The 25,076-nt window shown below is 41.0% G+C and overlaps 1 protein-coding gene across 1 annotated transcript in view; it reads right to left on the reverse strand.

Moving 5' to 3' along the window:
- Positions 1 to 676: 676 nt before the first annotated feature.
- Positions 677 to 25,076, reverse strand: part of LOC144797879 (extracellular calcium-sensing receptor-like) — a 55,106-nt gene continuing 30,706 nt past the window's right edge. The window contains exons 4-5 of the mRNA XM_078668680.1: positions 1,789 to 1,912; positions 677 to 1,696 (exon numbers count right to left, since the gene is read on the reverse strand). Coding sequence (XP_078524806.1) covers positions 804 to 1,696; positions 1,789 to 1,912 — 1,017 coding nt within the window. The 3' untranslated portion in view covers positions 677 to 803. The remainder of the gene's footprint in view (positions 1,697 to 1,788; positions 1,913 to 25,076) is intronic.

The raw sequence follows: 25,076 nt of genomic DNA on the forward strand, positions 1-25,076 counted from the left end.
TGCTTGCATCATGGACTGTCCTACAAGGGCAAGCTTGTGAGAGGTGCTGATTAATGGCCGGAGAGCAGTAGTATCAGTGTGAAAAAGTTTTTTTTTACCACTGAAAGAAAAACCAAATGCTATGTTTAATTGTTTTTATTTGTTTAAAGTGGCTAATTATTCTGCAAATCAGTTTTTCACTAATTTGCAGGAAATAATTCACAGCTAGACCTCTTTTCTGTCAAGTACCACAGTTGAAACCACTGGAAAGCAGTTAATATGAAGGTTTACCCGTGTATACGAGCTGTAGGAACTCATCAGGATGAGTGAACAAGTGATAACATTTATATAGCTTGAACTATGGACCAAGCCGCCTCTTTGTGGCATTTGACAAATACAAAGCAGAAAAACAAATTGAAAAGACAACAAAAAAGGTAAATATGTGTAACAAACACGGGGACACAGAAACAAATAGGTATTTTATTTCACCTCATTAAAAGGACCCATCTGAATTTTGGGCTCGCAGTTTTGCTTTAATGCTCTTGGTTGGTAGAAAAATACCATTTCGAAACCAAGACCCTATGCTAGATAACCAAAGCAAAACAGTGAATCAAGGTGAAAGCTCTCAACTTTCCTGATGCTTGTCTTGTCTATGCCACCTCACATAAATTCAAAGTTTGAATATAAATATGTCATTATTTGTTCTTGTCCGTTCATTTTTGGCCCATAAGTATTTTAAAATTATTCTTTTAAAAACGAAATTAATAAGCAATGTAAACACTTTCCTCTTATATCCTCTTTGCTTTATAGTTCTGACCTGCCCCTTACCCCATAAGACGACTCTTTGTGTTCCTCTCAGATCTAAACAAGATGATATAACATTTGGGGAAAAATATACAGGAAACTAAGGAAGTACTAGAAGACAAGATGGCAAAAATCTCCATGGCAACCATGTATTTGCCCTTGGTACTAAGGTAGGCAGGAATAAATGACAGCCAGACACTGAGGAATGCAAGCATGCTGAAGGTGATGAACTGAGCTTCGTTGAAGCTGTCAGGCAGCTTTCTGGCCAGGAAGGCGACTATGAAGCTGAACGATGCCAGAAACCCCAGATATCCCAGCATGCACCAAAATGCAATGGTAGATCCCTCGTTACATTGCAATAGGATAATTCCAGGATGCATTTTAATGTCATATTCTGAAAATGGGGGAGCCATAGCCAACCAGAAGACACAGAGCACAATCTGGATTAGTGTACCAACACTGATGACCGTATAAGACAGCTCAGGCCCAACCCATCTCCTGAGGTCACTGTTGGGTTTGGTGGCATTGAAAGCGATGACCACCATGATGGTTCTGGCCAAGATGCAAGAGACACAAAGAGCAAATGTGATGCCAAAAGCAGCCTGACGAAGGAGACATTTTTCTGATATTGGATAACCAATAAATGCCAAAGAACAAAGAAAGCACAAGGTGAGTGACAGAAGCAGAACATAGCTGAGTTTAGAATTGCTGGCTTTGATGATGGGGGTGTTCCTATAATGAATGAAGAGCGCTAGAATGACAATGGGTATCACTGATAATGAAATGCTGGATGTTGCTAAGACAGCACCAAAAGGTTCCTCATAAGCCAGAAAATCTGTTATCTTTGGGATACATATGTTCAGTTTATCGTTGGGCCACTGATCCCAGGGACAGGCAAAGCATTCATTAGAATCTGAAAGACAAAAATACAAGAAGTACAAAAGAGCTTTCTCCTAATAGCAGGAAGAGCACAGATGAAATGTTCTGCTGTGCTGGTTCTCTTACCTGTTAGGTTAGAAATTTCACCTATAAGGCATTGGACACACTGGAAGCAACACGTGGGCTTTCCTCGTATGATGGCTTTTCTGAACCCATTGGGGCAACTGGGACTGCATACAGAGATAGGGAACTGGAGAGAGACAGAAAACGTATGGGATTAGATGCCTTATGAATACATAATGATCGGTGAACAAATATTGATATTGCAAATTGAAAGATTATAACTGCTGATAACTTCTAGGCGTTACACTGGGGCAAAAATTGAAACTTTAGTAGTGATCTGCACTTCTGATGGAGAGATGATTTGCCAGAATTGTCAAAACAACAAAGATATCTGCACATTCCAACCAATTTAGTCATTCCTCAGCTAGACTTGGGCTGACTCTATTCAATAAGTATGAAAATGCATTAATCTTAGGCTAGTAAATGAAGATATATGTTATAGCAAGATGCAATGTCTGCATCATCAAGAACTCAGGAATGGATGCTTAGGACTGACATTTGAATTGGCCTTAATTTTTGATCTATTGACTCTTATGCTGCTTGAACAACATCAATAGCAGGCAGGCTAAAACTACAATTTTTAACTGTAACAACCACAGGCATAGACAGTAAACACAGAAAGTGAAAATCCTTTTTTAAATAACTTTTTGTCTTGGGAAGAGACAGCACTAGTCTGTCTCCTTACCACTTCCTGGACTCTGCTCACTGCAATCTGGGCCACATGTAGGCTGCAACTCATAAGATTGAGGAGAATGATTTGGGGCGCACCCAGCAAGGCCTTAAGGGGCCTGGGCAGGTGTGAGAGGAGGGCTCAGACTTGCCTGGTAGCTGAATAGCCAATGGTCTGCTGGCCTGGGGGTGGGGTCTGGGCAGCTGCTTGCTCCTGTTCAGAATCTCCTAGGAGACAGACAGGCTCAATCCACAACTTTGTACTTCAGCAGGTAAAGGCTTCACTAACTCGAAATCTAACAATACTGTTTGAATAAAGCTTTACTCCCCCTGCTGGCCAAAAAACGAAGTGCACAGGCCCCAGTAAATACAGTTTCAACAGCTCACAGAAGCACCTTCTGATGTAGAAAATCCCTGTTGCGGGGGTGTGGGGGGAGGCAGGGGGGCTGGCCTCACTGGCTTGTGAACACAAAATGGAGGCTGGGGGTGCACTGTTTGAGCACACAGGTCTAAGCACAGAGCAAAGGAGAAATTTAGAGGGAAAACAGATTTGTCACCAAGGAATTATGGTAATTCTCAAGTAAAACTTCAATTGGTAGGTCACTTTAAGGACTCATGGGCAAAAGGGCAACAAAGGGAAAACACCAGACTCCACGCACATTGCAGGTGAGAAGAGGGGGCCATTGCCTGAAAAAGCAACAGGTCTTCATTGGTCACCACAAGCAAAATGACAAACAGACGTAAAAGGAGAGAACCTTATAATAGTAAACCTGACCCCGAAGGTACTATCTAAGTAACTAACTGTTTTGGTTTTGCGTTTTGCGTAACAAAAGAATTACAAAAATTGCAGAAATATTGCCAAATGGCTTAGTAACAGATGAAATGTTATTTGGAATGGATACCATGATGTGCAAAATCCCACTGGAGGGAAGGGTGAAATGCCGGTTGGTATGCACATAAAGTTGCAAACATTCAAAACGCAAAACAGAGTAAGTGCGTTTGTGCTATGTACCTATTAAACAAGTTTTTTGATTAAAATGTACCATAACAGGTTGAACAATATAATTTTAGAGGCCACTGAAAACTGCAGGTAATTATACCATCAAGTACGATATTTTGGTGATTTAAAATGTCATTGTTTGCTAAAGAAACTACATGTACCAGAATGCCTGTTTTTAGAGGTAGAAAATCATGTGATTATAATTTTTTTTTAAATATGTCAGGTAAACGCTTTGCTAATTAACCATGACAAAGGTCTCAGCGAGACCAAAACGCGTTGGTTTGAGATGCTGTATTGAATCGAATTGCCCCTTTATAATTGGATTAAAATCATCTTGGTGAAAAGCTTTCCATTGAGTGCATTTCCATTTGTTCTCTAGTGGGAGGTTTTTCGAAGGATTACATACGGCGTGGCTCAGCCGTGGAAATCGCACCATCTACAATGAAGCGCCACACAAGACAGCAAAAGCGAGCCCTGATTTGAAGTATTTAAAAGCTGGAGTGGTGATCACCAGCGTTAAAGAGAATGATTCGAACGTGGTTACCAGTTGTAAACTGCTTACTACAACAGCGTGTAAACGCGCGTTGAGGAAGGTTAACCATTTTTTGAACTGTGCAATTAATTGCAAGCCGGTAGAACTGTTAGAGCCTACTATCGACTTACAAAATATCGCCTATTAATATTCAGTACTAACTGAAGGCATTGAAGATAGGCACTGTGCATAGTTAAAGGTTGACTGACAGAGTGGAAAGGAAAAAGAATTTCTGCAACTAATATTTATTTGTTGCATATAGAAATAACAGAGCTTATGAAAAAAAGGATGCAGCAATGGAGAAAAGGGAAGCCAAATGTACTGAAATGATGGATTATTTTTTTGTGAAACTAGCAACAGTAATGTGGCAAGTGAAATAAAAACACTGCATCACAAATCGGATATAAAAAGCAAATTAAGAGCATAGGAAAAAGTATCTAAAAAAGAGATTAATAATTGGTGGGAGGTAATATCCCTCAAAATATATTTAGAGGTATGAAGAGTGCCTAGGGGTCTACCAATAAATCTAATGCCAAATCAACAGGACACCAGTAATGAATGACCTGTTGCAAAAATGACGAGAATAGATTCCGAATTCGTCCATGGGATTGATGAAAATATTGAATAAACACTTGGAAATAGCGCTGGAGAAAACCAGGGAACAGTTGAATAGTTTAGAAACCGAAATTAGTGGGGTGAACCTAAATTCAGAAATGGCAAAATGTAAAGAAGATCTAGAGCAACAAGTAGAAAAGCATGAAGAGAGTGTACAGTGCCGAAAACAATCCAAATTTCGAAGCGATAAGGATGATTATGTAAGTGGGAGGATTTTCACGTATGCAAGGAAATTCGATATGATGAGTCAATTTGGAAGAGCAGAAGAGGCAACTGCAGCTTCAACTACTCAATCATCAATGACGTTGACTGATGCAAGTGAAGGGGAACCGGAACAAATTTGTGGAGAAAGATCCAAAAGATCTTTTTTAGGGGACATGCGGGTGGTGCTCCAGCAGAGACAGTGGGAGCAGAATATGAGCAGCAACCACAAAACTTCTGAGGGGGAGGCAGAGGACGACCACGAGGACAACGAGGGGAAGAGGAAACCAACAAGGAGAGGACAAAGGAGCAGAAGGGCAAGAACATATAGGGACACTGACATGGAGCAGGTGACAGAAGGGAATATAGAGGACGAACTACAGATTGTGAACTTGATGCAGAGAATAATGTCTCCAACAGAGATATCAGTACTTAAACGTGAATTACATTTTTGCACTGTGGGGAGAATGGACCTTGCACAAACACGCATTGATTTATATTACTACGTAAGAAAAATCAAGTTGGCAACATTTTTTGTGGAAAATCAATAAATTTAGGAACATAGAAAATTGGTACAAAAACCTACCACAATTTTGACAGTGCATGATGCTGAGCCCCTGTTCACCTTGGTCAATCTGGATACAACCAACCAGGAAGAAGAAATAGAGCTTGCTACTATATGTCAACAAATTGGATCAAGTTTCAGTAGAATGAAACCAAAATCAAAATGTTATCCACAGCTACCACCAGGCAATAAAATTGACGTAATACAAGACATCTATAAGATCAGACCTTCAAAATGTAGAGATAATTTGAATGAAGAGGAAAGAGAAGCAGTGAGAAATCTCACTCAGGACGAGAAAATAGCAATCAAAATTGCTGATAAGGGTGGCAACATCATTATCTGGGACAAAAGGGAGTATGAAAAAGAAGCTTACTCTCAGTTAAATAATTTGGAATATTATGCAAAGTTAAAAAGGAATCCAACAACTGAATTCATAGAGCAATGGGAAAAACAACCAAGTGAGTGGTTCAATATGAATCTTTTACATGAAGATGAGGTCAAGTATTTGAAGACAGATGGGTCGATTCCGATTCGGGAAATTGTTGTCCGAATAGCTGTACGGAGCGTTTTTCCCATACGAATAGTACCCTGCAACCTCCCCCGTACATACGCTGAAGTACGATTCGTACCTGGAGCAGGACTCCGTACGAATCGTACAAAGACCGTACGACTCTATTCTCCGCACGATTCTCCCTCGGAACCCGCTGTACGCGACATCCGTACCGTTTGAAGCAGGTTTACCCGACCCAGCAAGTACGATTCGTGTCAGGTACGCACCGTACAACGCTTTTTTTACGGGAGCCCAAAACGTCTGGAGAAGAAGAGTACGCCTCGAAACAGGTACAGAATGCCCCCCCGGGTACGGTGCATACACCCCATGTCTGCAGGGGTACGGTGCGTACCCCTGCGATCATGGGGTGTAAGCACCGTACCCCACGATCATGGGGTGTACGCACCGTACCCCATGATCGCAGGGTGTACGGTGCGTATACCCTGCGATCATGGGGTGTACGCACCGTACGGTGTGTATGTGATTGTGTGGTTGTCCGTACGAATCGCCCTTACCTGAAGTAGCCCTTTCGAATCGCATCCTCATACCCCGGTACGGATCGTACTCGTCGGGTCATAAGGCATGTTTACGAATCGTACGGTTCACTGTGAGGGTTCGTGTCGTACGGTTTTAGCCTTGCAATTCATACGGTTCGTGACGATTTGGACGGATTGACGAAATACGGATCGTACTACGCGATTCGGACGGACGTGTACGATTCGGACGGACGCTTTTTTTCCCGAATCGGAATTGGCCCCTGAATGTTCAAGAATGGCAGCAATTTATTTTTTGCCAAAAATACACAAACACGCCACTAAACCACCAGGGCGTCCAATAATTGCTGCCAATGGCTCTTTGTTTGAACCAACAGCTAACTATGTGGATTTTTTCTTGTTGCCATTTGTACAAAATCTATCGTTGTATATAAAGGACACAAGTGATCTACTAAGGCATTTACAAAATACACCATGGCAAGATTCCTACAAATTAATAACAATGAATGGGATATCACTCTACACCAATATTGAAAACCAGATTGGGATAACAGAATGTGAGTTCTTCCTTAGTAAGCGAAATATCCAATATACTCAACACAATCATATGTTGCAACAGATGATTCAATCCTGCTTAACAAAGAATGTATTTCTTTTTGGAGAGGATGGGTGGGAGAAGCACCTTGCCTGGCACCCAGATAATGACAAATATCTGAACAGGACTGTGAGTTGGTTCAGATTTATTGATGATCTGCTGAATATTTCGGCTGGCTCAGAGGATGAGTTATAAGGGTATTTTGAGATTCTGAATAGTACCAAGGCTAATTTCAGATTCACTTATGAAATTAGCCAGGGCAGAGTAATTTTCCTTGATACAGAAATATATGTGAAAGAAGTCAATAGAGACAACTCTGCATAAAAAAAACCTGCTACAAATGCTGTATTACATACCCAAAGTTTCCATCAAACAACATTGACTCTGAATATTCCATATGGGGAATTTTTAAGAAGAAAAAGTATTTGCTCAGAGAAAGAGGAGTGGCAAACACATCGGGATTCGACCACCAATAGATTCAAACGCAGAGGATACACGGAAGGAATAATAAGGAAGTGTCGAGAAAAATCTGTAACCAAAGAAAGAGAAGAAATCATCAAGGTTAAGACACCGGTAGAAAAACCAGATGTGATTCATTTAATAACAACTTACTCACAAGAGTCTAAACAGATTAAAGCCATCCTGAAAAAGAATTAGAAAAGCCTATGCCTAGATCCTACAGTCTTGTAGGATTAACAGGAGTGTAACCCGTAGACCAGTTCAGGACTGGGTAGGTAAGATGCAACAAGAACACAATGTCCTGAAAGGTGGAAGTCGGTAGACAATTATAAATAGCATGCACATAGCATTACTTGAACAGAAAAGAAGGAGAATACTCGTAATTTAAGGAAAAAGATAGTTATTCATCTTTATTTAGTAACATTAGTTCCAAGGTCGGACGTATACAGTTAAGAACAGCACTGCATAAATTGAATTAATGACAACCACATAGAACTTGGTGCAAGAAACGTGTACAAAAGTGCAAGTGGCGATGCAAGTGAAAAGTGAACAACGTTGATGGCACACTGTGCATAAAGTGTGAACTATGTACAGTGAGTGGCTTGACAACGCATGTGACATTGTGATATCACAGCAGGCACGTTTTGATCCGGGTTAGTTCGGATCATCGTCAGGACTGGTTGTCTGACGCAATTGCCTTCTGATTCGTGAACGCCGCGGACGTCGATTAATTCAGCGTGAGCGTACGCGAAGCACGGCTGATTTCTAGAGCCGGCGAGAGCACTGAGTCAACCAGCAAGCTCCTTCGTGCAGCCCACAGACGACCCATTCTGGGGCTCCAAAAGTCACCCTGACCTTTCCCAAGACTGTTGCTTACAAGGATTCTACTTACCCAGGATCCTCCCAGCACTCCTTCATCCAGACAACTAGTCGTGATGATGATCCGAACTAACCCGGATCGAAACGCCGTCGACCTGACAGCCTGAACAATAGGCGCACTTCTTCCCTGTGGCTCTACATTTAAATTAAATAAAATTAATTGTGCCTGCTGTGATATCACAATGTCACATGCGCCGTCAAGCCACTCACTGTAAATAGTTCACACTTTATGCACAGTGCGCCATCAACGTTGTTCACTTTTCACTTGCGTCGCCACTTGCACTTTTGTACACGTTTCTTGCACCAAGTTCTATGTGGTTGTCATTAATTCAATTTATGCAGCGCTGTTCTTAACTGTATACGACCGACCTTGGAACTAATGTTACTATATAAAGATGAATAACTATCTTTTTCCTTAAATTACGAGTATTCTCCTTCTTTTCTGTTCAAGTAATGCTATGTGCATGCTATTTATAATTGTCTACCGACTTCCACCTTTCAAGACATTGTGTTCTTGTTGCATAGATCCTACAGTAGCATTTCTTATTGGGAATCACCCCAACATAACCTTTAGGAGAGCAAGGAACCTACAAGACAGTTTGATTCAAAGCCACCGTTGGAAAAATATAAACAAAACATCAGAATGGTTACAAACCACAGGCTTTGTGAAATACAACAACTATAAACGTTGTCAAATTGCCAGGAATACCAAGGAAATTGTATGGGCCAACAAAAAGACATGGAAAATCCCAAAATTGATATTCTGCAAAACACAGTTTGTAGTATAGGTAATAGAGTGTCCTTGCACCCTAAAGTATGTAGGAAGCACAATTTGTGATTAAAAAAAGGATTCTCGAACAAGTATGAGCAACAACAACAATAGCCAAAGATCGAAGCAATGCTATGGCTAAGCATATGGAATTGAAACACAACAGTGATTGGAAAGAGTTGAAATTTTATGGCAAAGAAACAGTGGATTTACATATATGACGAGGAAACAGGGGAAAGAGGCTGCACCAGAGGGAATCACAACGAATACTAGCACTAAGAACTTACACTCCGTATGGCCAAAACCAGGACGAAGAACTCTTTGTACATTTATAAACATTTGGAAATCATCAATAGACTTCCCAGAAAAAGTTGTTTTTGACAGTTTTTAAAGTGCTGTTTTATTATTTTCAATAAATGTTTGTTTGGATTGCCATAACTGGGGGATCAGCAACAATGAATTTTCGTTACAATATATACAGTGGCAATAACACTCCTCACCGGAGGGGTGGAAAAGGGAATTACACAAATTGCAAAAATATTGTCAAATGGCTTAATAACAGATGAAATGTTATTTGAAATGGATACCATGGTGTACAAAATCCCACTGGAGGGAGGGATGAAATGCCGGTTGGTATGCACATGAAGTTGTAAATATTCAAAAAGCAAAACAGAGGAAGTGCGTTTGTTTTATCTACCTATTAAATGAGTTTTTTTATTAAAATGTGCCATACAGGTTGAACAATATAATTTTAGAGGCCACTGAAAAATGCAGGTAATCATACTATCAAGCATGATAGTTTGGTGGTTTAAAATTTCGTTGTTTGCTAAAGAAACTACATGTACCAGAATGCCTAGGTTTTTAGAGGCAGGAAATCATGTGATTATAATTTTTTTTAAATATATGTTGGGTAAACGCTTTGCTAACTAACCGTGATATATATATATATGTTTGTGTGTATACATATTTTATTTGTTAGTATTTTTGAATTGGGAAAAGTTAATCTGAGATTTCCAAAGTTCAACATGTTCTCTACTGTTGCTTATAGAGAAGTAGGGACAGTGGTTGTGACCCCACCAAAGTCTGACAATTTTCTACTGTTGCTTATGTAGGAATGGGAATAGAAAACCTGACCATTCCCCCAAGGTCCAACTCTTTTCATACTGTTGCTCTGGCTGCAGCAGAAATTGTGAATCTTACTCCTCTAAAGCCTAAAGCTTTCTCAACTCGATCTTGGTTTGTAGTGGGAATAGCAAATCTGAGTCATCCAAAGTCCAACACTGCCCCTACTGTTGCTTACTTCAGAGTGAGTGTAGAAAAAATACTCTCAAGCAGCCCAACACTTCCCTAAAACCCTTCAAACTCCAACACTTTCCCCACTACTGCACAGCTTGGATTGAGCATACTAAAACCAACCCCTCCAAAGTCAAGCACGTTTCGTAGTGTTTATTACATTGGAGTGGGAATTGTAAATCTAATCCCTTCAAGGTCCAACATTTTCTCTACTGTTCCTCGCTTTGGAGTGAGAATAGTAACTCTGCACCCCCACACCCTCCCAAGTACACACTTTTCCGACTGATGTTCGCATTGCTATGGGAACAGTAAATTGAACCCAATCAAAGTCCACACTTTCACATCCAATTCTGATTTTTCATTTTAACTTAATTAATTAACACATATTTAATATGTGCATAATTTAATTTCACTTCAAAAGTTAGTTTCATGTAAATTGTTTATTATATACTTTCTGTAGTAAAATTATTTATATTATTATTTTTTTAAATCTTGTTTTATATACTTTTGATGTTTTAATATATTTGTCATTATAATGAATTATTATCAGTATGTATTCTTAATATTTATGCTTAAATAATAATTGTATGTGTTTCCTTATTATGTTTATTTTTTGCAATAATTTGTATGTATATTTTTTGCTTTTAATGAATAATATGTTGGTTTAGAGGTTTTTGATATTATAGGCATATTTTATCAACAGTGTAATATTGTTGTACAAAATATATATTTACCATTACTATAATGTATAATAGTTAAAACTTGATATGCATAACAATTTTTTGGTTGTCATTGTTTTTACTTCACATATAAAGTATACAAAGTTAATATTCCTGTTGTTGAAATTTTTAGGTTGATATTTTTGTCGCTGATATTTTATGTCAACCATTTTTCATCATACAACTGTATAAAATGCACACCAGCTCAATGTATTGTCCATACAGTTTCTAAAATCAAGTAGAGATTGTTCTGGGTGCAGCACATGCAGCCATGGTACACTTCTAGATCTGCCGTTTCTTCAAGACATTTTCTATTCAAACATGACTCTTGTGATCAAAATCCATGTCATCAGTTCAATTGTACACAATGGAATACACATAGCACAAGCTGTGATTACTCTTACATAAAAGAAGCACATGCATATGTGTGAATACTCCTTACATGGATCTCCTATGTCACACTACATTGATCATCTGAAATGGAGAGAAGCCAGAAGATTTGAACTGGTGTTCAGTCGAAACCAGAAGTTTGAAGTGATCAAAGAGCCAAATTACAACACTAGCCTGTGGCCCTAATTTCTGCAATGAATCTAAGTGCCATTTACTATAATACAATGAAGCTACATTTTTAAAGTGTCTTAAATGTGTGCAGGACATTTATTTATTTATTTATTTATTTTGAAGGTTTTATATAGCGCGGACAAGACTCTTGCGAGTAACAGAGCGCTTTACAAGTCGAAGATATAGAATACAATGATATAAGCGAGTCAGTTCGTAATCAAAAGAAAACAGTAAAAGCTAGCAATAAATAATAAAATGCAGTGAATAGACATCGATTTCACGTGAATTTAGCTATGAAGATAGCTTTCACTTCTCTTTTGAAGGAGGCTGTGGAAGGGTTCATTCTTGTGTCACTGGGCAAAGCGTTCCAAATCCTCTGAGCCATGTCGGAAAAGGCCCGGTCATAAGTTTTTTCTTGGCAAATCGTTGAGGTAAAGTACATTTACTAAAAATGTCCACAAAATGTTTTAATGAGCCTGGTCAACTATTGTGCCCCATTGCAATGAGGGCCGTACTACCAATCTGGGCAGAAACTCATTTCTATGAGGCCCACACCCATTATCTCATTATGCAATATACTGCATTGGTTAATGGGAGGAGATTCTACAGGACAAATCTGGGGGATTGTTTGCCCAGAAAAAAATGTCTAGCATTACACATACATTTTCAGTGGCACACATTTCTTCATGTTATTCCCCCATATACTTGAGAGCATACACACTTGAAATTGCTTAGTTATACTTCAACCAGAAATTACCAGTGTCACATGATTTGTGATGGAGCACTTCTTTTTATTTTCACAAAAGTTTGAATGAATCGCTCTGAGACTTAGAATGGAGTCTTTTGTTCCAGTCATTGTAAATAATGTTGCCATATGGTGGGTGATGATAGCTGAGCAGCAGGACATGAATGATACATACTGCATTCCATGGTGGCTAGTGTATTAATGTGTATGTCATCTCTCTGATTTGTGCTCATAAGTTCATGCTGCATCCCAGTATAGGGAGTTCCATGTCCGCATGCATGGGAAGTATGCTAACCATTTTCCATGGCATAGGGAGGATGATGGATAGGGTAGTTCATGTGTAATTATTTTAATGTGCCGCTAATGTACACAAGACAATGTACTAGACAGATATCTACCATGCACATTCAGCACTTTGTGAACTTCTATACTAAAGATTGTATATTCTTGTTTAACTTTATTGTATTTTGATGGTCTGAAGTTCACAGATCCTTTGTCCATTCCAAAATAACCATTTCTGTATGACATGCACATCCTTTCACATATCTGGTTTTGAATAGGTACTTAAAACAAATGTGATAACTTGCAATCTGAAAGGTGGCACTCCCACCTCTGTGATGCCTGCTGCCCATTGGATGCTGCTGGCATTGATGATGAGGGACTTCCCTGCAGGGGCACTGGAGTCGAAGCTGCCCACCTTCGCAAACCTGATGATGGACTCAGGATCTCGCTGCCAGTTCACAATGTCATAACGTGCTGTGGGGTTGCCATATTCATCAAAGAATGTCTCAGTGGTGTCTCTCCGTAACTGTACCTTCTTGATGTAGTGAAGGAGCTAGAGTCATAGAGATGTTGGAGAAGATTTAGGGTACTTTCTGCATTAATTTTGCATAGTTATCCCTTATTGGGTAATGTTGCTAGTTTTTTTTTTTAACTTTGTTCACTTGGGTACTCCTGTCAAAACACTTGTGTATGTGCTCTAGTCATTAATACATGGTATAGTGGGCTAATGCCCAAAGGGCATATTTAAACCTGCACAGCTCACCCCCAAGTTATGTTGCACACTCCACTTTCCTTCCAAATATATTATAACACTGTCTTGTGTTGTACACACTGCCATTGGACCCCTAACATTTCAGCTTAGAATAAATCTACCACTTATACCCAAAATATTTGGTCAGTTTAGGGAGAGTTCTTAGCAGTTCTTCTGAATATCCGCTCTTTTCAGAAGCATGAAATGCATATTTTGAGCTACTAGATGATGAAAAACCTGATCTATTTTTAACAGAAATGTGACTAACAAAATTTCCAAATCCCACCTTAGCCACAGCCATTCCTTTGGGTTACAAAATCCTTAGGAAGGTCCGCCTTAAGGACAGAGGCAGAGGGGTGGCTATAACCTATAAAACTGAGTACGATTGTGTTCCTATCTCCCTGGAGGAACTTGATGGAGCCGAAAGCCTGGGCTTTTGTTGGACTCTGTCCTCTCAGCAGTTTGTGGCAGGTGCTTTGATTTAAACACCCCCTGGTCATGCAAGCCCTATCCAAGATCACTAAATAACATCCTGGCTCCTTGGTCCTTTAAATATGCAATTATTTTATTGCTACGTGATTTCAAACTCCATATGGACACACCTTTAAATTCAACAACAACATTAATGACCTAACTCCACTGTATGCACTACAATCCCTCAGATCTAAACAGTTAGTCCCTTGGTTAAATGAGAATCTTAGGATTTGTAAAAAACATAGTAAACACATTGAGAGGAAATGGCGGAAAAACTATAACATGGCTGACAAATGCACCTATAAGGCTGCACTAAAAGACTATTACAGTCAGGTCCATTCAGTGAAAACATCTTTTTTTGAGAGAAAAATTGAAGAATCAGATAAAAAATGTAAAGACATTTAAAAGTTGCTAAACCATTTCTGAATCCAGATGCTGCTACCAGATGCCAACAATCTTCTGCTGACTGGTGTGACCAGTTGGCAGTGTACTTTCATGATAAAATAATCACTATCCAAGCAAGCCTCTTGAGAATTTCCCAAGCTAGGGATACACTACAAGTAGTTGGAGCCACAACGAGGAGAGAGGGAGATGTTATTTTAGCAGCGCAGCAGGTACGTGGAGGGATGGGAGAGTCCAGATAAACGTACTGGGAGAATGTGGACACGAGTGATTTGTAGCTAAGAATGTCCGTGCAGAACTTTTTTTTAAAAATAAACGCAGCGCAACATAAGTCGAGTAATAAATATAATTTACAGACTTGATAAATATAGGGATCCCCTTCCAAATAAGCAATTATCTTAACGAGTAGAATGGTTGAAAGAGTGGATAACAACGAAGAGCACTCACACTAACTAATAGCAGGGAAAGCTGGGTTTACGTTTTGAAGGTGAAGGAACGGAGGGTAATGACCGAATTAACTCGGAGGAAAACCTGGTGGGATTAACGTACTCTGGAATCATGTTTGTTGGTTTTTAAATAAAAGTGATTAGGTGGGTCAAAACCTTTGCACATTGAAACTTTAATGCAGCTCATGTTACCGTAAAAGTGGGATTAATGTATGTATTTTTTGATTTACTTGTAGTGACCCCCGACGAAGGGCACACGATGGCCCGAAATGCATTGGGTTATTTTGTATGAAATAAAATAAACACTGCTTGCGATGGACTTTTGCACCATTCATATTCTTTCTGAAAGGCACCAAACAGGCCCTGTTTGAATATTAGAAAACTGGAAATTGGCAGAAAACTCTGAATGTTGGATCGTGGCATTACTGAAGAATAAAAATGAGTGAATATTAATGGAGATAAATGATGGATAAATTTGGATTAAAAAGGATTAAGGTTAAAAGGATGTGAAATTTAAAAGTGCACGCTTAAATAGCGGCACAAAGCTGTGCATTTGACTTAGGGGCTAGTCAGTCCCTCATCACTTATGTTTTTGTAACTACGTGGCAGTAGGGCATGCCAATCAGTCGACCTGCACGCAATCAGTTCAAGGGATGAAAAAAATGGACACGAACAAAGGAGTTTAAAAAAGATAGCTGTGCATTCCCTCATCATCCAAAAACTGGTGTGACCAGTTGGCAGTGTACTTTCATGATAAAATAATCACTATCCACGCAAGCCTCTTGAGAATTTCCCAAGCTGCTGATAATTCCTGTGAAGTGCTTACTCCAGCAAATCACCACCGCGTCACCCACTTTTTAACCTTTTCCGACCATTTCTATGCTTAAATCCTTGATGGTCATCTAATTTCCTAAGTCAGGATCCCGGTCTGATACTTGTACACCCAGCTTACTTGCCAAAGTGGCTCAGGCTATTAACCCCATTGTAAATAGAGTTTTGAATGCATCATTGTATTCTAGAATGGTGCCTACCAGATGGAAGCATGCCAACATTTAACCTCTACTTAAAAAGCCCACGGCTGATCCCAAAGCACAAGCCAATTACAGGCTGATTTCCCTTCATGCAGCATGTTGATTCTCATATTTCAGGTTACCTCAAAAGCAGCAATCTTTAGCACTCTACTCAATTGGGTTTCAGAGCCAACTGTAGTAGGGAAACAACTTTGTTAGAAGTGGATGATTACATTAAAAGCACACTAGATAAGGGGTGCAAGGCTGCCTGATCATGTTGGAGTTATCAGTGAGCTTCAATATGGTCCCCCATGAACGATTGTTAGTCCAACTACAAACTATTGGTATTGGAGGGTTGGTCTAGAAGTGGTTGACTTCTTTTTTGAACAACAGAAGTAAAAAAGTGTGGATTTCCCCATTTTCTTCCCCAATCCGTGAGTTGGCAGTTACAGTACCTGAGGGCTCGGCATTAAGTATCACCTTATTCAATGCCTATCTTACACCTCTGGTCATCCTAGCTAATGCACTGGTGGCAAAAGTAATATCATATGCTGATTAGGGGTGGGCGGAAATTCCGTTCCGCTTGCGGAATTTGCGAAATTCCAGCAATTCCGTGATCCGCGCGGGTCGCGGAATTGCCGAACGTTTTGCGGACCGCAGCAGAAAGGAATTTGTGGGCGAGTACAGTAGAGGTATGGCACAAAACGGCGGCATCTTCTTGGATAAATAGTTACGCAGGGCAGAATTCATTGTGGCACGATGCTCCTGTCACAAAAATTAAACCTCAACAGGAAGCACTTACAGATATAAATAAAGCTGCTGCTGAGATCGTGCTCTGAGTGACCTTTTATAAACAGGAGGCATGTGATGGTGCCCTAAAGTCACCCGCTGCTGCATATCTCGGCATAGCCTCAACTCCTCCTCATCGGCTCTGGTGCACAAAGACCCACTCAGTTCCAGTGTCACCGAGTCCTGCCACTGCTCAGCTGCATGTGTGACGTGCAGAAATATCATTCAGACGCACTCTCACCACACCATGGAGCCTTTCTGAGCAGAAGTTGCTGTGCCCTGAAGTTCTCAAGAGTCGAACTTTCAGGTACCCTGAAGCCCTTCTGCGCTGCACTCTCATTGTGGCGTATGCCCTGAAACAACCGAGCTGCTCTCTCACCGCACTGTGAAGCCTTTCAAAACAGCAGTTAATCTACCCCAAAGAGGCCTGCTCAGCTACACCTCTCGCCACTAAGGCCTTCAAAGCTGCCCTCTCAGTGTGTCCCAATCCTGCTCACCTGCACTTGTGATGATGTCAAGTCTTATTGAGCGGCACTTCTTCAATGCCCTGAACTCCTGCTCAGCTGCACTGTCCTCGTGCTGACGTCTTGCCTCAGCTGCACGTGTGGTTACCTAAAGTCATTCTGGGATGCAGTGTCGGCTTTCCCCGAAGTCCTGCTCAGCTGCACTCGAAGTGCCCTGAAGCCAGTTTGACCTGCATGCTCAGGGTGCCCCGAAAACCCATGAGCTGCCCCGGTAAAGCTCTCTAGTGTACAGCAGTTCCAGTTTTACGCTGCCAGGAGGCGCCCGAGGGTCCAGGGCACTGCACCTGGTCACTGCCCTGGAATTCTCTCAGGAGAGAGAGGGAGTTCCCTGGATACGGCATAAGAAGCCGGTGCTGAGGGCACTGCCCTCAGCCCGCCGGGCAAAACCTTGAGCACCCATGCCATGCGCTTGCAGGTGCTCTACGGCTGAGGCTGGCAGTCCCGCCGGGAGATCCTTCTGGTCCGGGACAGCATGCCGCAGCGGATCCCTGTATCCCAGGCCATCTACATCGCCATCGAGGTGCTCATCACTGTGGTGTATGTGCAGGGCAATGTGCTGGTCATCTGGGCAGTGACCGTGAACCAAGCCCGTCGTGACACCATTTTTTGCTTTTTTGTGTCCTTGCTGTGGTGGACATCGCCATGGGAGCGCTGGTCATCCCTCTGGCCATCATCATCAGCTTCGGCCTCCAGACAGGCTTCTACAGCTGCCTGATGGTGGCCTCCACCTGCCACATCCTCACCCAGAACTCCATTCTGGCCCTGCTGGCCATCACTGTGGATTGGTACCTGCTAGTCAAGATCCCCACCAGATGAGCCGAGCGCCCTGCCATAGAGCCGGCGAGCGGGGCAGGAGCACGGGCGCTGTGAGGTAAAACAGGGCCCAGAATACAGACAGCACTAGATAGAACTAGGGAGCGGAGACAATTATTCTGGTCCTTTACGCAGCTGTAGTGTAGGAAAGGTGCTATACATTTACCCAAAGAGGTAGCACTTACTGATCAGCCAGTAGAAAGTACTCCAGTTGAGTAGAGGTATTACACAAAACGGTGGCATCTTCTTGGATAAATTCGCAGGGCAGGATTCATTCTGGCAAGATGCTCCTCCTGTCACCTCAACGGGCAGAACAAGAAATTCCGCGAGCATGAGAAATTCCGCGTGCTCGCAGAGATTTCTTGATTTTACGGAATTTTGCGTAGGGCACCTCCGCAAATTCCGCCCACCCATAATACTTATGATACTCAGTTGCTTTTCACTTGTGAAAAAGTGGCAGAATTTGATCGAGAAGTTATTAAAGCCTGCCTCACCAATGTGTTCAACTTTTTGTCTACCAACCAATTAAAATGCAATGCTGACAAAACTGAGAATGTGTTTTTGACTCTTCCCCACTGATTTTTGGAGGATTTGGTGGCCCCAGGGCCTTTCTCCCTCAGCACTCATCAGACGTCGGTAAAAACTTGAGAGTTTAAATTGACAGTGCCTTGTCCTTTGAACCTCAAATTTAGGCTCTTGTTAAAACAACTTGTCGTGGCTGCGACACGCTCTGAAAATCTTTTCACTTCTACTATCTCTTGAAACTAAAAAACAGTGATCCAGGCCCTGATTTCTTCCAGGCTTTACCGTTGAAATGTGCTCTACTTCCGTCTTCCTGAATATCTTCAAGTGGTACAAAAAGATGCGGTGGCCAGCCAGAACAATTCTTAATATTGCTCTAAGAACCCATATGACTCTCATTTGAAAGCGCTCCACTGGCTCACCATTAAAAAGAAAATTCTTTTTAGAAACCTGGTCCTAGCTCATAAAGGTCTTCATGAGAAAGGAGCCATTTACCTGCGGAGAAGGATCTGTGCTTATGCCCCTCCCAGGGTTTCACGGTCAACTCACAACCATTTAGCCTACATCCTTAAAATTCACCAGGCAACGACTGGAGGAAGATCCTTTACTTACCTCGGCTTGAGGGCCTGGATTAAACTCCATCTATAAGTTCACACCATTTCTGAGCTTCCTGTTTTCAGGAAGAAGCTAAAAGCCTAGCTTTGAATTTCATTTTCCTTTTCCTACCTTTCGAAAGCATTCAGAAACACAATTTTGTTCTCACACCCCAATATTGAGTCGACAAGGACTTATTAAAGAGAGATATACCTCAGTGAATCCGTTCTTCACCTCTGTGCCCTGGGTCATAAATGTGGCTCCAGCACTGCTCATTAGCAGGCCCTGCTATCTGCAGCCTGCAGATTATAATGTAAAATAAACACAGTCTTCCTTTAACTTAAAAAAAAAGTGGTCTTGGGCTTTTTCAAAAGTTAACTTAAGCCTGTGCAGTACTCTGAAGGTGTCAACAAATTACTTGTAGCTCACAATCAGCTCGTTGTAGGCACCTGCATTACACCAATGGCAGTGAAAGGTAAATGTAATCTGCGGTTTGCAGCATATATTGTGCCACATTGTCAAAGGGACTTTCTCCTGTCCCCACTGTCACTTCACATGCTCTCTCTTCCCTCATACCCCAGCACCTCAGTCTCCAAGATCTACCGGCCCACAACTCTGCTTCCACCCTCCTCCACCAGTTGCATGCTCTGATTCAACAAATATATCATCCTTTTTTCTTAAAAATGCATCCTTAATAATACCTGCTTTCTATCCAAACATACTTTGGAAGTGCGGAATCTATTTGTTTCAAATACCCCAGACTTGCTATTCCCAAAACAAACCTCTGCCATAGACATAACAATTGTGATTCCTCCTGCCTCCGAAATAATCACACAGGATAGAAATCCTAACTTAGGAGGTGGAGTGGCTATATTTTACCTCTCAACCTTCAATTGTTCCATTATTTCTTCTGGGTTCACTGACTGTATTGAGTTCCTCACTTCCAAAATTTGGTCTCCCAATTCCCTGGCCTTGGGAATAAATTTGGTGTATCATCCCCACATACTCGGTAATCACTTTGGTTTCAACTTTGTGAGGATCATTTTACCTCTTGCTCTGACTTTTCAATCATTTGTGATCCCTAGAGACGTAGATTTTCATATGGAAGATACTTCTGACCCTTAGTCAATCAACTTCTTAAATGTTATAAAAGTATTAGGACCCTCCCAACACATTGAAGTAGTCTCAAATATTGCAGGCCACCTACTTGCCCCATCTTTACCAACTTTTTTCATCACTTTAGGGGGAGAGAGGGCCCTACCCATATATGAACAGCTTTAACACCTGACATAAAAATACAGCAAATACCCTTGCACCATCATTACAAAATCCACACAATGGCATACCCACACTCTGGTTTGTATACAGAAGAAAACTCTGGCAGCTTAAATGCAATTGCAAACAACCTAGGTGGGTGTAGCGGGTCAATAAACTCGAGGAGGAGGTCTGTCTAATGAGGGCTTTATTTTACTGTACACCTTCCTCCTTTCGGGAAACCAGTCTTTCAATTGGGATTTAGGGATAATAACTTATTTTCCACGCCTCGTATGGGATCCCATTCTCTCAGCACCTTCCTCTTCAGGTATTGTTCAGGATTCCCCGGGTCTTATAACCCAAGATGTTCATCATAAAACGGAAGAGGGGAGAGGATGTAAGAGAAAAGAAGGAGGGGAGTGAAGGTTCACCCAAAACAAATGATCTAGTGAGTTTGAAGGTAACAGTGATGTATGGTTGGACTTTGATGATGAAAGAGAACACTTCCTTCAATTGAACAATGATTTAGAAGATGTGTCATGTGGGAGAAATTGTGCGGCTGATGAGGCACCAGTTTCCTCAGACACTTCTACTGCTAATATTAATGGTCAAGGAGGTAGTTTTTGTTTATCCTGTGGGTTGGATAATCCTGTTGATAGCTAAGGCCAGACTAGTAGATTTGGTAGACCCATAATCAAGCCAAAGAAATATGATAACTATATTATAGATATATAGTTCTAAATATGTATACTTCTTTTGTTGTATTGCATATCTGAGTGATGCTGTTCCAAGAAAAACAAGAAGAAACATAAAGCAACACACTGCCTGTTTTATGAATATATGGGAAACTTTTCTGAATGGGGTCTATTAAAAAGGGCAACGGATGTGACAACTGTATGATAGTGGTAATATTGCATAATTTGCGGAGAAGATAAAGAGATGTGTAGTAAAGGAAATAATTAATGTGTTTTCATGTGGAGGTTAGATAGGAAACAGATTAAGTCAGACCTCTGTTCCTTGTTGCTAAATCTGGCAACCTTTGCTGTACACATAATATATGGGGAATAATTTGCCTTTGTGAGGTATGTTTATATTGTTTTTACATACTGTTTTTATTACTGTTATGAGTGTATACCATATCAAAGTGTAAAAATGAGTGATTTGAACTAAAGCGATAAGTGTTTAAAAAAAGAAATACAAACTTCATCTAGAACACAGCGTAGTGTTCTGCATATCAATATGTAACAAGTAAACCTGATTCATTGGAAAGATTGCATAATGCCTAATGAAGTCAAGAGAGTTTTGATTTTTCTTTTATATTCATACTTACTGCTGGACTTGTCCCTCTCTGCAGGGTCCCCTCCCAAAGTTTTGTCCTCATTCCTCCTAGTTTATGAACCTGTTTAAACATAGTAAAATTGGTATACATCTAATTGGCACATTTAATTTACTACAGGTACATATGACATGTGAGTTAAATCCTACTAGTGACCGTGCAGCACGTATTGTGCTACTCTCTTAAGTAGCCTTTTTATAAATGTCTACGGTCCGCTATTGCAGTCTGTGTGTGCTGTTTAAACTGCCATTTTGGCATAACAAAATAACCCTTTTGCCATGCCTAAACCTTGCTTTTGAATACATATAAGCCACTCCTAGGGTAGGCCCTAAACAGCAATTAGAGCAGGGTGCAGTGCATTTAAGAAGCTGGACATGTACTTTTAAGTTTTACATGTCCTGGTAGAGAAAAACTCTCAAATGTATTTTTTACTTTCATAAGGCCTACACATACATTGGGTTACGTTTTTTCATTTAATAACTGAAGACTTATTTTGGAAGCAGGTGGAAATATCATGTTTGGTGTCTTAGGAATTGTAATTTAAAAACATCTTTAAAGGTAAAGTTAGATCTTAATATATAATTCTGAAAATATCCCTTTCAGAAAGTTGGCATTTTCTTGTCATAACAATATGGTGCCTACAGCCTGTATCTTGGGTCACATGACTAGGTGTAGTTGGCAGTTGGCTTTTTTGTATTCCTCCCAGACAGTGTCGAAATAGAGAGTCTGGATGTTAGCAGAATAAGCTATTCTGACTTGATGAGGGGGTGGTACTGTCACCTGTCACACTTGCACTACAAATATACTGCCTTAGCTCACCCACAAAGGACTTCACACTAGCCTACTGTGCCCTCAGATAGACTGGGAACAGGGCAGGGATGCAGATAATTCCACACTCTTCTTTCTGTTGAAAGCTCCAAAAGCTTCTTCCACTTCAAATGGGGCACCAGGTTTACAAATAGGACTATCAGACCCACTCTTGAGTACACTTCTGGACCTGTGGATACTACAGAAGAAGGATTGCTCTGCTGCAGAGTACTACCCTGCTGGTTAAGTCCTGCCCTATTATCTGAGCAGGAAGATTGGGCCTGCACCCTTCGTCCAAGGCTGAAGTGACTCCAACGGTCAGCTGCCTGACCTCTTTTTCTATTGACGCTTTCAAGGTAACTCCCTACTTTCTATCTATTAATCTGGCTGCTGCTAGCCACTCTTATAATCTTAAAGGAACAGTAATAATATGTCTCTCATCAGCAATCACCTTTGTTCACGCATATAATACTGCTGTAACAGCCAGCTTCATAATGCAAGTGCTGTGAATTCAATTCTTGGCCCTTTGGGTTCACTGCTCAGCCATTACAACATTGCCCGACTCCTAGCACCTCAATAAAGAAAAGGAAGGGGCTCTCTGCAGAACACAAGTCCCTGCCAAATGAAGCCCTTTGAATCCCAGCACCAAAAATGTCCTGTTGCTTCTTTCCCATCCATTCACTGTTACTCCGATGTGGTGCTTGGGGGCTTGCCAGCATTAGCAACCTCACCCTGGGTTTGTAGATTAGCTGGTGTGCATCCTGATTGCCGGTGCTGCATAGAAGAGGCGATGCCACAAATATCTAATTTTAAAGGCACACACTTTTCTCCCCATTAAGAAAAAGCCCGCACTCCAATCTTTTAGGAATTTCCATGTTATTCATAGACAGCACTTGCAACTAAGAACGCATTTCCACTGATCGTACAGCCTTTGTCATCCTAAAGAGTTTGCCATTTCACTTCACATTTAAACCCTCACAACAGGTGATGCCACTTGCATAAACATAAACAAGTTACTTTAATTTTACTGTTTCTTTTGAAATTTCATAATGCTTCAGTTTAGCAGCGACTAAAATTGAGTACAATTATCAGCGCAATGAAGAGTTCTTGCATTTTATATATCCTCGGTGTGAAGCTTGTTATTACCAATTTAATCATAACATGAGCACTGTACATTTCATTCTTTGAATAATTTTAACACTATCACATTCTGTTAAGCTCTTCACACCTGGCCGCTTCCCAGCCTCTTGTGTTGTCTCTTCGATTCTACGTTTCCCCACTCTCTATCTGTTAGTCCGACTGCTGCCAGCCACCTTTAATAATCTAAAAGGAACTGTGAGGGATATCCAGTGTGTGCTCACTCGGACACTGTTTTAATGAACTGCGCACCCACTTGGGAAGATTCACCTTTGCAGGTGTTTGGCATTTAATGAGACTGCAGCGAGTTCATCTTTTTACACAACGCCCCACAGAAGAAGGGATTTGGTGATTCCCGAAACGCGTCTGGCGATTTGAATATTTGAAGTGGGTCCCTGGTTTTGTCTGCCACCAACATGCTGCAAATAAATCATGTGTTTATCTGAACTTCCAACATGGCCTTTTTCAAATGGGTTTTTGGTATGGTTGGATTTAAGGCGGCCCCTCCCGGTCGCAAAAAAGGCCCACCGTTTAACCACGGATCTGAGTCGGCACCAACCAGTGTCATGACGCCAAGGATGGAAGGTGAGTGAGCACTATTCCAGTGTGTGCTCACTCGGACACTGTTTTCAGCACTAAAGCAAGGTGACAGACGGCCGGTTCGCACGTCTTCGCACATGGGATTGAAATTGTGTTTATTTTTAATGAACTGCGCACCCACTAGGAAAGATTCACCTTTGCACTACAACACTCAGGAAGCCGTGTTATGGCCACGCCCCTTCAGGGGCAGGTGTTTGGCATTTAATGAGACTGCATCGAGTTCATCTGTTTACACAACGCGACACAGAAGAAGGGATTTGTTGATTCCTGAAACGCGCCTGGCAGTTTGAATATTTGAAGTGGTTCCCTAGTTTTGTCTCCCACCAGCATGCTGCAAATAAATCTAGTGTTTATCTGAACTTCCAACGTGGCCTTTTTCAAATGGGTTTCTGATATGGTTGGGGATATATATATATATATATTCACTGAAAAAACCATAGGTTTCAGGCCTTATATAGTTAGGAATTAGCATTTAAAAAACCTTTGAAATTCACTGAAAAAACCATAGGTTTCAGACCTTATATAGTTAGGAATTAGCATTTTAAAAAACCTTTGAAATTCACTGAAAAAACCATAGGTTTCAGGCCTTATATAGTTAGGAATTAGCATTTAAAAAAACCTTTGAAATTCACTGAAAAAACCATAGGTTTCAGGAGTTATATAGTTAGGAATTAGCTTGTACAAAACCTTTGAAATTCACTTAAAAAACTATAGGTTTTAGTGGTGTTATAGTTAGCTGGACAATTTACTCATACAATACCATTGAAATTGCTCCTATATAGTTAGTTGTACTAAGTATATATCGCGCACCCGCAATCCACTGCTGATGATGTCACATATTAGATCATTCATGACATGGTCAGTGACATCACTGATGACATCTCAAATGACATCACTGATGACA

This window comes from Lissotriton helveticus, chromosome 12 (assembly GCF_964261635.1).
Source record: "Lissotriton helveticus chromosome 12, aLisHel1.1, whole genome shotgun sequence".
Classification (NCBI taxonomy): Eukaryota; Metazoa; Chordata; class Amphibia; order Caudata; family Salamandridae; genus Lissotriton; species Lissotriton helveticus.